This window comes from Thunnus albacares, chromosome 23, assembly GCF_914725855.1.
Source record: "Thunnus albacares chromosome 23, fThuAlb1.1, whole genome shotgun sequence".
NCBI classification, from domain to species: Eukaryota; Metazoa; Chordata; class Actinopteri; order Scombriformes; family Scombridae; genus Thunnus; species Thunnus albacares.
In genome coordinates this window covers 1,994,339-2,008,614 of record NC_058128.1, presented here as the reverse complement: position 1 = coordinate 2,008,614, position 14,276 = coordinate 1,994,339, and the positions used below count along the sequence as shown (strand labels likewise).

Sequence of the window (14,276 nt, the reverse complement as noted above, 5' to 3'; positions counted from 1 at the left end):
AGACTTGGCATATGGTGTGTAATTAAGCTCAGTATCACAGAGGAGACGAGACCTGGACCGGACATGAACAAGAAGACCTCGCTGCCCGCTGAGCCATGAAGACTCCTTTCCTTTCTCCCAGTAACTGTATAATTCACTTGAATGGCACTTTGAAGGAAGGAAACGGTCTATACGATGATGTTTTAGAGAAAAGACTTTTTGAAGACACAACGTTCACACTCGTCCTGTTGGGAAAGTTTCCCTGAGATACTATTGATCCCAGAAGAAGAGACTCTTCATCCCACATTAGTGCATCAGTCTCTCACACGTTAAACGAGCCTTCATTAAAGGTTAAACTGAGCTCATCAAACTCTTTCAGTGCTGACTGAAGAAACTCACTAGCCTAGCAACATTAATGCTAAAAACAACCCATAATGCATCACTCTCTGTAGGTACTTTCTCTATTCAAAAAGATCTGAACACGTTAATGTCTCTTCCTCCACTTTTTCAGATGTAATTTTCAGAATAAAATACATAATATGGTGATAATAACAACAAACGTGATGTTTGAACTGTATCCTGTTGTAGGGAAATAATGATATCAATATTTGGACGTTTAAAAAAGCCTGATAATATATTAGTTGATGGTTTTTTGTTTGTTTTTTTGGCTGAACTGGCCACGGACCAGCCCTACCAGTCGGCCCAGTGTTGGAGTTTCCCCATTGGCTGTTAACTTATTGTATTTTCTCTCATACTGAATATTTAGTTTTTATAGGATTGTCAGCTGATTCTGTTCATTTTGTGTTACTTTTGTCATCTTCACCTCTCCTGTCACATGTTTTATTTCTGTTATACGCCAGCATAAAATCCAGATATGTGTATAAATAAAAAAAAAATCTAATCAAATCATGTTTAGGACACTCAAGGTCTGCTGTTGTCGCATTGATCCACACAAAGCTCATTTCTCCTTTCAGTCCATTTTCAAGCAAGAATACTAAAAACAGTCTTTTCCAACATGAAGATTTGCTGCTTTGCTGACTAAACCAAACAGAAGAATCACAACCTTCTTATCCAGTTCATGACCTTTTGAATTGTTGGATTTTCTTCTCTTTTGATGGAGCGATGCTATTAGTTTCCACCTGTTTCCAGTCTTTGTGCTAAGCTACGCTAAACATGTCCTGGATTCTCTGCGTCTCTGATGTCCATCTGACTCTGAAGATCCTCCTCAAAATGTGGGACTGCTCCTTTAACTGCTGGCCTACTGGAAGCATCACTCCTCTCTCTCTCTCTCTCTCTCTCTCTCTCTCTCTTTATCTGACTGCCTCCTCCTCCTCCTCCTCCTCCTCCTCCTCCTCGCCTCGCAGAGTGTGACAACTTTCAATATCAGTGTATTTGGTTTGTGGCCGGCGGGCAAATATTGACGGAGTGGATCTGAATGAGAGACGCTTCATTTCTGAGATGAGTTTCTACCCGCCGCTCGGAGGAGAAGTTCTGCTTCTCGGCGGGGGCTCAGAGGATGGAGGATGGAGGATATTGGGGACGGCGGCGCGGGGCCTCCCGTCGACACAAGCCATTTTCTCCCATTTATTGGCCCTCTGGACACCTGCAGCCATTAACTCACCAGTACAAACCTTCACGATCACGTCTTCTCACTTTGTCCTTTTCCTTCAAACACGTCGAGCTCTGATTGAACAATAAAATACACACAAAGTGACCTTGACTTCCACCCTAAACTAGTCGCCTCTCCAACTCAATGATTCGCTCCATCCAGCCAATTACGGCGCTCTTAACAAGTGGCCGACAGCTCGCCGTTAAAGCGCCCCCCACCACTCTTTTTTTTTTTTTTCTACACCATTATTGCTCATCCGCAATCACTTCAAATTAGATCTACAAGTCAATACGAGGAGTCAATATTTAATTTGCTCATAGCAGGTGGTGATTTATAGTCAGAGACACGGTGGACGCCATCAGGAAGACTGCGTCCTTTACATGAAGAACGACGACGTCATTGACTGTGACAGAAGACAGGAAGTGACGGTCTGATTTACAGGATTGTGTCTGACAATTTCACCAAGTACAATCAGATTTTTACAAGACATCGTTTTGCCTTTTTTTTGTCATTTTACATTGAATTTCCACTGTAATTCACATACTTTCAGCCCCTTTTTAGCATTTATAAAACACTATAATGTACCAATAAGTGAAGGCTGTGTATATAAATTATAATTGTTGACATTAATAAACACATATATCTGCTTATAGCTACATTACAGACACTTTTCAAGCTAAAAAGCCAAATATTCTTTGGTTTTATCTCTTTGTCCGATATGATAATAATAGTTAAACGTAATATAATAATATTTTGGGGCCAACACATTACACAGTGACTGTTGCTTCTTTAGTCAGAAAGTTTAATGTTTAAAATAAATGTGTCACAGCTTGTTTTTTACTATATTTGATGACATTTGAATATCAAACTCAGGAGCTACGAACCTCTCAGAGCCTCTAAATTGTCCTTCATGTGATTGTGTGTTTGTGTTTAGTCGCTGCTGAACTCTACATCCGTCCATCAGCGTGTCGCAGTGCATGCTGGGATACTCCTACCTCCCTCCAGCAGAGCCCGAGGAGGAGGAGTGTGTGTGTGTGCAGAGACAAAAAAATGTGGGTGACTGGTGACGAGGGAGGGGTCAGAGGAGCGTGTTGAATCCTGAAAGACTGTGTTTAGGGAATTAAGACGGGATCCTGCCTCCCCCCCCTTTCTTGATGTTGACTGGCTGTTAAACACCGCAGAACCTTCCGAAAAAAGTCTCCCGAGAATCATTTAACAGCTTCACTCCGTGTCGTATGATGATGTTCAGAATTGATCTTCCTCTCCAGCTGGGTCTAATTATGCCTCAGGGAGGTAACAAAGGAAGGTGTTGCACAGCGTACTCTTCATTACTTGGCTTGGAGGAAGACCTTGGCAACGACTGAGTGAGTCTTAAGCCACAAAAAAAAAAAAAAAAAACAGAGGAAGACTCTGTGGTGTTTATCTCAACGATGGCTTCAACGCCATGGAGGTGGGAGGTGGCGGTGACGTCGTCCTGCCTGAGAACAAGCCCTCATAACTTTTAGAGAAGCGTTATTGAAATGACAGCTGTTAGATGCTCAAGAAGCAGTTTAATTACCTCCTTTTAGTTAACGGCGACAGGAATAAAAAGTACGCTGATAAAAACATCTTCTACAATACGACTGTCATGCTGTGTTGAAAAAAAAACACGATTGGACGCCATTCAAAAAAAAAAAAACGGCTTCTGGAAACAAAAAATGCAAATGTGCCCGTTTTTACAAGGTAAACCTGTAAAACAAATCCAGCCTCAATTACACACGCCGATGCCTCGCAACAATTAGCCACCCATCACAGAGCGCAAAGTTCATTTTAATTAGGTTTCTTTTTTTTTTTTTAAATGCCTTTGCGAGGAGGAGAAATATATGCAGGGAGCCTGAAGAAAGCAAAGCTGCCACAATGTGAAGCGAAATCGACTTCCACTCAGTAATGAATCGCAGCTCTGAAATGAAACTGACATGTAATGAATCTCCGGCTGTGTGTGTAGTTTTTTTTTTTCTTTACTCTTCTCTTTTGTCTCTGCTTTCTGAAAGAAGCCAAAAGAAGAAGAAGAAGAAGAAGAAGAAGAAGAAGAAGAGGCCCATTTACATTCTTCAGCACTTTGCTGCAGTCACAAATGCTTACTGTCACTTTTAGAAAAAAAAGGGACAGAGATGAACTGTGGGGCACAAAAGGAAAACTGCCCACTACGCTTTTCTAAATCCGTGTAAGAGCAGACGAGGTGGAGATTTGGTTGGAGAACGAGCAGCTTCTGTGGCACAAAGCCAAAGAGTCACAACTTTACAGAAAGTTTGTCAGATTACAGCTGAGTCGACTCAATTTTATCATTTTCAGTGATAAAAAAAAAAATATGATTTTTTTTGCCACATTTGTAAGATTACAAATAAAAAGTAAACAGGAAGCTACATCAGGGCTCTACTGGAATATCTGCATGATTTACAACTAAAAACTCCTTATTTCACTGCTAAACAAAACAATTATCACGTATTCTGTAAGTCAGCGGTGTAAAGTAACTAAATACATTTACTCAAGTACTGAAGTACAGTTTAGAGGTACTTGTACTTTACTTGAGTATTTCCATGTGATGCTACTTTCTACATTTCAGAGGGAAATATTGTACTTTCTACTCCACTACATTTGTTTGACAGCTTTAGTTACTTTTCAGATGAAGATTTGACACAATGGATAATATAACAAGCTTTTAAAATACAACACATTGTTAAAGATGAAACCAGTGGTTTCCAACCTTTTTGTCTTTTGACGTCTTACAAAAAGCAGTGTGTAGTCGGGGTCACATTTCACATGTCTATGAGTTGTTAACAGCTCCACCAAATAGTGATTTTTCCCTCTAAACTTCTCACATGCTTTCATTTCAATAAATGTTCAAATGATCCAATATTTCAGCAAAAATCAAAGATTAGAGAAAAAGTCCAAAAACTGAAAACAGGGACCAAACCACTACTTTTACTGCAATACTTTAACTACATCAAGCTCATAATACTTATGTACTTTTACTGCAATACTTCAACAAACACGCCGTCAGCACATATCGAGACAGACTAATAGTTTCCAGATTAAAAGCTCCAGAGAGGAAACAGAAACAGAAACACAACCACAGACTCGTTTCATACAAGTTCCTACAGTGATACTGGTTTCCTTTTTTTAAAGACAAATACTCAGGTCAGCAGTTGGATATTGTGAACTTTTGTGATTGCATCCATGTAAACAGACACTTAACGTGGTAGAAACAGAAGCAGAGAACATTTGCGTACCTGTCCGTTCTGGAGTTCATTGAGGCCTTTGCACAACGTCTGATTCTGCAAAGAGAAAGAAACTAAATTAAGTAAAAACATTCAGACATTTTAACATTATAAATGCAACAGCAGACAACCTAACGACTTTTAAACACGAATATTTTAAGGCTGTAAAACAAGTTGATTGACAACATCTCAACATTTGTCTTGGAAGTAGCTTCGTAGCTGGTTAGTTACGTAGGAAGCAGAGCAAAGAGGTCGTAGGTTTGATCCCACCTGCAGGAAATATTCATCTTTGTAGATTTTCAATACTATTCAGCTTTCAGCAATGCAACACAATCATTTTCAGCTTTCAGCAATCACGTGCAAATTGTACCAAGACTGTTTTCATATTTAGACTTTTAATTGCATCTCTAACTGTTCAGTGTGCATATAGCTGGAGCTGAAGTGAAACCAGAACTTGCAGCTTTTCTTCCAGAAGTAAGAGAAGCTCTTTCAAACCTTCCAGTAAATAACTAAAATAACAGCCTTGGAACGTAACCTTACCGGAGCTGCAACAATTAGTCGATCAATGGATTAGTCCTTGAGCTAATATGAAGCTTCAGCGTCCAAATGAGTCAAATCAAGTAGATATCTTTCAACGTTACAGTCTTTTTAGTGCCAAAGTCCCTCTTTTTGTTACTATACTTCCACCTGCAGCTCAACAGGGAAACACTGTCCGAGGAAACACAAAGAGGGAATTTGATGCTAAAAAGACTGTAAATGTGTCAGATATCCACTTGATATGACTAACTCAGACTGCTGAAGCTGAATAGAAGCTTTTTGTTACCGTACTTCCACTCCATCACTTCCACTGAAAGCACATTTGAAGGATCTTTTAACATCCAGTCTGAACCGGAGGAATGATTACAGACACCTGTGAACCCTCAGCTGTACTAATCTACAAACGTTAAAACACTGAACTTAAAATGCTTCCAGCTTGAGAAACTCTGCCCTGCAGCTCATTTCTCCTCGTTTACGCTGCACAACTTTCCCCGTCGTTCCCGTGTCTGATCCACTTTATGCTGCAGTGAATCCTCCTCCTCCTCTTCCTCGCCCACCCTGCACTTTAACAAACACTAAAACAAACAACAAGTGAACCCTCTGGAGGCAGAAACGCCGTCGTCGTCGTCGTCGTCGTTGTGCTATCACAGCTGAGGCCGTTTCCCAAGCCGGCAGTGAGAGATCTGCGTCTATTTGTCATCTGTAATCTAATGGATACATGTAGAAACGTCTGGGGACCGGAACAGAAAAACTGAAGCCGAGTTGGGAATCTCTTCTTCTTCTTCTCCTTTTTTTTTGTCCCTCCAGCAGTGTAGGTGGTTAGGATAGGAGTGAGAGGAGAGTGTGTGTGTGTGTGTGTGTGGATTGTCAGATAGATAAATAGAGGCGGATTCATTCTGTATGCATTGCTTTTCACACAGGGGAAATTTATAAGCAGAGTGCTGATAGTTTCCAAATCAGTTTCACTCGGGAGCTGAGCGCCGTTGCATCAGAGAGAGATTACTGCAACTGCAAAAGCTCCCCCCCCCCGCCCCCCCCCCACCCCCGAACCATTTTACAACGTCTACACCGTGTTTGACGTTTTACTGTCGACTCATTCGCTGTTACTACTCTCTCTGTGTGTGAGTTCAGACGGTTCAGTGTTACTGCTGCAGAGGATTTTCAGTCGGTCTGACCTCTAAATACTACAGCAGCAGCAGCAGCAGCAGCAACAGCAGCAGCAACAGTGCAGCAGATATTCACAGCTCATCCTGAAACCTGCGCCGGTTTCAATTCAACTTTATTCATTCCTCAAAAAAAAAAAAGGGACAATCTGAGGCAAACGCACACACACAGAAACTAAAAATACCAAATATGATGATGTAAAAGAGGTGAGCTAATATCCAACACCGCCAGGTCACATTATGTCAAAAAGTGGCTCCATCAGCTGCTCCGACTGACCCTCACCCGACTGAGTCATTCTGGTCTCAATCTGTAAATTCAGACCCTCTAATAAGTGTGCTGGTGGTCATTTTGGAAATTACTGCTCCGTTAATAATATTATAGTAGCTCAGATGTCTGCTGTGTTGGCGTTGATTGACAGCTGTGATTGATTGACAGTCGGCTCTGGGACTCACACTGAGTCCGACTGTTGTCACAATAAGTTTTACTTGATTACGACACCTGCCCTGTTAGCACAATTTAGCTATTAAAGGCGTGTTTCCAGAGCGTGAAAGACAACCACATCACACCTCGCTACGTCTACATACAGTCAGTTTATACGTAAAGTAAACTGGACACAAGTGCAAACTTCCTTCTGTTTGTTAGACATGAAACACATTCCTGAAACTAAAGTCATTAAGAACTAATTCAGTATTCAGATGTAAAAAGATGTTTGTGTTTTGTTAATAGTTTTAGAGTTGAGGTTATAAACTCCTATATTCTCCAAAAGCTCCGGAGGACTTACGTTAGCTGTCCAGTTCCCTCTCTAGAGCTCCACTGGTCATTTTAATCTTAATTAAACAGCTTAACGCCGTCCTGTGTGAAGTTTTACAGACGACAAATACAAAAACTCCCAGACAAATCTTTTCAGTGTTGCAAACAAAACATTTCCCTGTTTAGAGGAAAATACTGATTGAATGCGGCTCATTTTTCAATAATAAGTGAGCACAGTTGGAATAAAATTAGACTATTACTATTCAAGAGGTTATAAAACTCTGCAAAAGGAGGAGAAGTGATTGGTTTTTGCTACTTCTGTTTACCGACCAGCCTTCAGCTTCTGCTTCATAAAAACTGAGCAGCTATTTTAGGTGCAATTTCTCTCGATGAAAGTCCAAAACAAAACAGAAAACCAGAGCAGGTACTCTCTCTCTCTCTCTCTCTCTCTCTCTCTCTGTGTGTGTGTGTGTGTGTGCTGGCATTTGTCCTTCATCCCTAAAATACAAATATTTGGTTTGCAGGACACAAGATAAAGATCGGCTCACTCAGAGTAAAGGATGGACTGAGTTTGCTGCATCTGAATGACTGTTTTCTCTCACAACATAATCCTCCCCCTTCCCCTGAATGCAACAAAATGAAAACAAATGGCACCCCCCCCCATATTTACAGCCAGAGCATCTGTTCAAAATGCACACAAACACAGCCGGCTTCTGCTTTCTTGTTAGCATTTGGACGGGGGAGCCTTTCTGGGGAGAGCATTAGCGCTGTTTGGCTAACTCTGACGGGCTTCATCTCTCAAAAAGCTGCAACCGTGGAGCCTCGTGGGAGCCGGCGGCCACCTGCCCAGCTGCCTCCGCCGTCGCCATTCCTCCCAACACTTCTTCTGCTCCCAAAATTTAACACCCGCCAAATAAATGCCTGTAAAAATTTGTCTTTGGTAGTTTAATCAACAAGGAGAAACTGGCAGAAGTAGCTGCTAACTTCTCAAGATGATTATGTCTGAAGGTCATGGTCGAAAAATTAGATTTAAATCCAACAAGACTGAAAAAAGAACTAATAAAAGCCCAACATGGCAACACGACAACTGAGATCACCTTGAAACAAGACTAGGTCAAAACATCATGCATGGCCGGACCATGTATGTAACGCTACATGGCTTTAAATTTGTACGTCGCCTTGGTTACCATCAAGGTACGTTTATTTAGTTTTTATACAGTAGTTGTAGCTCAAGACGCTGTACACATATAATAAAAATACTTCAAATACATTACACCAGGTTTTGGGTGCTGTTGTAGGAGGGGTTGAGTGAAGATTTAGGCTTTTTGTATTATGTTTTATATATTATTTCACTTTCCCACAACTTGATCAATAGTTTTAGTGCAGTAACTATCAATTTAATCACAAGCAGCAACCTCCACGGCTGAAAAACGAAGCCAATGCGGAAGTGCCAAAAAACTACAGTTCCTTGAACGACCACTTGAGGCTGCGAAGGTGAGTCAATCCCCATAAACCCCCACGTTAAGATGCCCAACTTTACAGCAGAAATAAACATGTTTACAGCCTGGTACAAGAAACTGTTTTCATGACAACTGTACAGGGTGAATTTTTATATATAACTTTTATATAATTAAGGCTAATTAACCAAGCTAGCAGCTAACATTAGGGTCACTCCTCTCTCGGCCAAATGTGATCACTTCTAGCTCCAAAAATCCAAGATGGCGACGGTCAAGACTCCAAAACAGGAGTCCACAAACCAATGGATGACGTCCATTATTCTTTACAGTCTATGGTTAATCATTAATGCTGTAGTAGTAAATTTGGCCTGATAGAGGCACTAGAAGAAAAGGAAAAAGGTCATAAACACTCACTAAGGTTCATCCTCTGAGGAGCATCTACGTCTGCAGCAGATTACGTAGAAAACCATAGAAACCATCCTCTGGGCTACATGAACATACACAGAAAGATATGAAGTAATCATTTCTATAGTTTTTGAAATATCTCGACCAAAACGTTGATCAAGTGGAGGTTTTTTGGCTTAATGGCGGCACTACAGGAAAGGTCACTGAGGATGACGAATATCATCTTCTGGAGACCTTGAATATCCACAGCAGACTTCACATCATTCACAGGGGACAGGAGGAGGTGTGAGGAGGAGGAGGAGGAGGAAGGGGAGGAAGGGGAGGCCTGGTCCCTGGTGTGTCAGCAGCTGATGGCAGCGTGGGGCTGAAACATGCTCCGACATGCCAGTGTTCAATTAGAGGTGTGGCTCTCACATATTCACAGCTCCAGCAGGAGAAACAGCCACTTAGTTACAGTGAAAATGACTGTTGGAGCATCATTTAGGACGCCCATGGATACTGTTTCTACATGTTAATTAAAAGAAGCTCTTGGAAGCTTAATTTACCAGCTGTTCTGTCATTTTTTTAGAGAAAAAACATTTATCTTAACAGCAGTACTGCCTTTTGACCGAGCAGGATCCTCCACTCGCAGCTGTTTCAAGTTCTAGTGACAGTTGTGAATAAGACGTCCTTTACAGAAGGTTTATAAATCATTAATACATAACTTATTAATGCTTTAGGTTAGTTACAAACAATTACAACTTTGGGGTTTCCAGGTGGTAATATTAACATAATGGAAACATGTAAATGGCATAAAAATGATAAAAGAAGCCCAAACATTGAGCCTTGAGGAACTCCACACATCATATACTGTATAAACGTTTTTAACTAATGGCTTTATTAATGGTTAATAAGTTATTGTATACCTCAGTTATAATATGTTAATAAGAACAACCTTTAGGTTTTAGGTTTAGAAAATCCTGTTGCATAATTTGGCCAAATATTTTAGTGGAAACATGTAAATCTTATAATAATGAGAATAAAAGAGGCCCAAGGATTGAGCCTTGTGGAACTCCATGCTATGTATACAGAGTTGAGCTCAGTTATTAATGACAAAAAAAAAAAAAAAAAAGTTTTGCCAGGAGTTTAATCTCTTCCAGAAAGACTTTGAACATATTTGCAGTTATAAATGTTACTGTCAGTATTCAAGGTCATGTGTTTTCTCAAAGTAACTGATCTTCCTGATCAACTTAAGAGCTAGCTAGCTACAAAGACAATGCAAGTGTCTTGAAAGGGGATTTAAACAGATTTTTTTTGGCCTGGCCCAAATGTTTGATAATCTATCCTCCATTAATAAGGCGTTTATACCTGTTGGGAGTTCCCCAAGGCTCGGTTCTTGGCCTCTTTTTTGTATTAAAATGCTTCCATTAGGCCAAATTATGCAGAACAACAAAACCAACTATACAACATACAACCGTCCACAACTCCCTTAGCTTGCATATGTTTTCTTTGCGAGTAATTAATCAAATCAGTGATCGGGTGTGCTCCACTTCCTTCAGACAAACCTGAAAGAGTAATTTTTTTTGAAAAACTGAGAAGCTGAGAGGTAACACTTATTGACTGTCTGACAATAAAAACGTGTCAGATCTGGAAGTAATCATGGACTTATAGCTAAACTTTTCAAATCAGTAACAAACTCCTCATAAAACCATCTTAAAAACAGAGAATCTGTATCCAGACATGACTTGAGGAAAACGTATCCTTGTTTTTATTTCCAGCAGGTTTGACTACTCTCACCTCGCACCTGACTGGACAAACAACAAACAAGCCACTTTTCAAACAATAAAAACATAGCAGCTCATCTGAAAAACGCTGAATCCAACCTGAAGCCCAAACATCCGTCTTTGAGTAAATTTAACGCAATAAAGAGGCCATGCAGTTTGTGAATATGCTGGTTTTTAAAAAATACCTTTCTTCGTTTTCATTATCATCTGCTACAGCTTTCTGATTCGTCCAGGTTTCAACACAGACCTCTAACAGGTCACTGTGGAGAAAATGATTGAGTTTACGGCGCCGCAGACGTGTCGAGGCCGCTCGCTTCGCCTTCTGGGAGCTGCAACAGACAACAGACACAGCGTCATCCATTTCTGCTCTGCATCCTCCGGTGTGTCTGCGTGTCAGTCAGCGTCCCGCTCCATCTCCATGCTATCACACAACAAATTGCCTTTTCATTAGATGCAGGTAAATGAAATTGTCTTTTGTCTGCTGCTGCTGCTGCTGCTGCTGCTGCTGCATGTGAGAGAGAAGTCATTCATGTTCGGACACAGAATCCATTACAGACTCGACAGACTGAAGCGAACATCAGCCAGGAGGAGGGAAACCCTGCTGACCGACGCGCTGTTAAAAGGAAGGAAACACCTGTCACACTCACTTTAGGGCTGCAACTAATCATCATCTTCATTATATATATCAATCTGTCCATTATTTTCCCAATTAATCAATTAGTCATTTGGTCTATAAAATGTCAGAAACGTCTTCAAATGTCATAGAGACTGAAGAAATCAGAAAATATTCACATTTAAGCAGCTGGAATCAGCTGAAAGAACGACTATAAACGATTAATTGATTACTATGAACTTCTGCTGTTCTGGATGTTTAATGACTCTGTTGTTCTGTATCATGAACACAGCAGGTTATTGATCCACGTACATAAGAACCAGTTATTTGTTCAGAAATATGCTTTTTGATTCCTAAAAAGAAAAAAACAACTTTTAAACCTGCTACTGCGCTTCCATGTACGTTGATGTTTATTATTAGCTGCAGACAGAAAACCGGCAACAAATCAACTATTTTTCGGACCTTTTTCCCAGAAAGAATCACAAAATAACTCATCATTTATAGATTATAGAGTAAATGTCTTATTATTCCAGAGGAAAACTGGGCTGTCGTTGTGCAAAGAAAGAAAAAAAAAACATACAACAAACCTTTATGATAATTGTTTATGGCAGCGACAACCTGCTGAATATAAGAGTTTGATTTGTTTTGGTTGTCTGAAGGTTGTAAATATGTTATTATCTGTCTGTAGATTGAATGTTTGATGTGTGAATTAGTGTAACTGTTTAAACTGATGAATAAATGAATCAGTTAATAGCTCAGTGTCTCGCTGAGGGCGTCTTGGCGGTGGAAGCATCACGGTGTCAGGTGACCAGGGATGTGCTCAGTGCTCAGTGTTTGTATTTGTTGAGGCAGAGATACTATTTGTATTTGTATACGAATAAAAGTGGAAATAGACGTAACGATCCTGATTTTGTTTTTATTATACTTTTAATTTTAGGATTATAAAAAGTGTTAAAATAAAAGTTCTTCAATAAATCATTTTGCACAGTCGGGTTCCGACACCGGGTCTCGAACCCCAATCTAACAGACGACTGCACTGAACCACTCAGACAAAGCTCAACTCTGTCAGACCCACAAACCTGCAGCTATTCATACATCCATAGACGGAGATGTAACGCCGTTATTCTTTATGTGTTATTTTCTTCCCGAAAACAAATAATTTTTTAACCCTTTCATGCGTAGCGGTCACTACAGCAGACAGCTGTTCACAAGCTGTTTTCTTATATATGCATGATGTTTTAATGGTATAGTCGCACATCAGCCAACACAGTGGACTCTAGTGGGTCGTCCCAGACGCTGCCATCCATTGACCAGCCTTTGTAAGTGCAACACAAATTTCTCAAAACCAAGATGGCCGCCAGCCGGCCGTAAACGCTCAGCAGTTCGGGAACATCTCGCCGATCCTTCTATAGTAATAAAATGTTGTAACATCAAGTAACAACTAAGGAGTAATACAACTGTTAAAATTTCCAAGTATTGATTTTATGTTGGAAGAAAATGACGATTAATCATCTGTCCGCTAAGTTTGACATCATCATGCATCACTGAATATATTTATACTATTATTTCATCTGCAGTAACTGTAAATCAACTGATTTATGTTATTAGAGTGTAACTTGCAGTTTTAAGGGGGCTGAGGATGTTTTGCATTGAACAGTATTAGAATATGTTAAAATATGTTAAAACATTAGTTTTTCAAATGATGTATAATTGTATTCATTGGTTTGTTAAATACATATTCCTTCAGTTGAAAGTCAAACGCATGTTGTCCTGAGTGGACATGTGATAAACTCCTTGACAAATGCCTGTTTAAAAAAAATGAAGTTCATAATTCATGCATGAAAGAGTTAAATGGTGATATTTAAATAACAGGAGCTTTTACTTTCCTGCCATAACGTGTAAAAGCAGCAAAAACCTTTAAACTACATTTCCTGTCCCACCAGTGTTCAAACTCTGAGAATAGAAACTGTAATGAGTATTACAGCCTTGTGTAGCTGTAGACATTTATACTGTACATCACCAGTCAACATACTTTACTCTTTTATATTAACAGGAATGTAAACATGTATTTCTCAGTCTTACAGTATTTTCCCTGCGTTACATCAGAAACTGTTACCTCTTCACTATGTGTGATGATTCACTCCTGAAAAATACTCCACCAGAAAACAAACCCCGACGCTTCCTGGAATCATCTGCAGCTGTTTTTAAAACCTGTTCAAGTGTTTTATGGTGAGTATTTTTCCCTCCAGAGTCTCTCTCTCTCTCTCTCTCTCTCTCTCTCTCTCTCTCTCTCTCTCTCTCTCTCTCTCTAAAAATCAGGCCTCTGTGTGCTCCACGTTCAGTTTTCTAATAAGAGTAATTCCTTCAGGCTTTGATCATTTCCGTGTAATGTTCCAGCACATAATGTTCCACAGGCTTCCAATTTTCACTGCATGTTTGCGAACACTCGTTTCTACCGGAGAAGCAATTTTCTCCCCAATCGGTCTCCGGTCTCTTTTTTTTGATTTGTCTTTCAGAGAATTTTCTTGTCGGGAGCTCGAAAAACCTCCCGACTCAGCGGCGGGTTGAAAGATACAGTCCTGGGTTACACGAAGCAGGTACTGCAGCAGCAGCCTTCTCTAATTTTAGCATTAATTAAAAAAGGCGCTCGGTGACATTAAACAGGTGCAGAAACGGCTGTCGAAAGGTCAAACCTGCAATCAGGTAACCGGCAGAGTAACAGCATACGAGTGATGACATTTT

The 14,276-nt window shown here is 40.2% G+C and overlaps 1 protein-coding gene across 6 annotated transcripts in view; it reads right to left on the bottom strand.

Annotated features, from left to right (window-relative positions):
- Positions 1–14,276, bottom strand: part of phf21b (PHD finger protein 21B) — a 108,112-nt gene that overhangs the window by 53,760 nt on the left and 40,076 nt on the right. For all 6 annotated transcript variants that reach the window (XM_044343334.1, XM_044343337.1, XM_044343338.1 and 3 more), the window contains one exon: positions 4,858–4,902. In XM_044343334.1, coding sequence (XP_044199269.1) covers positions 4,858–4,902 — 45 coding nt within the window. The remainder of the gene's footprint in view (positions 1–4,857; positions 4,903–14,276) is intronic.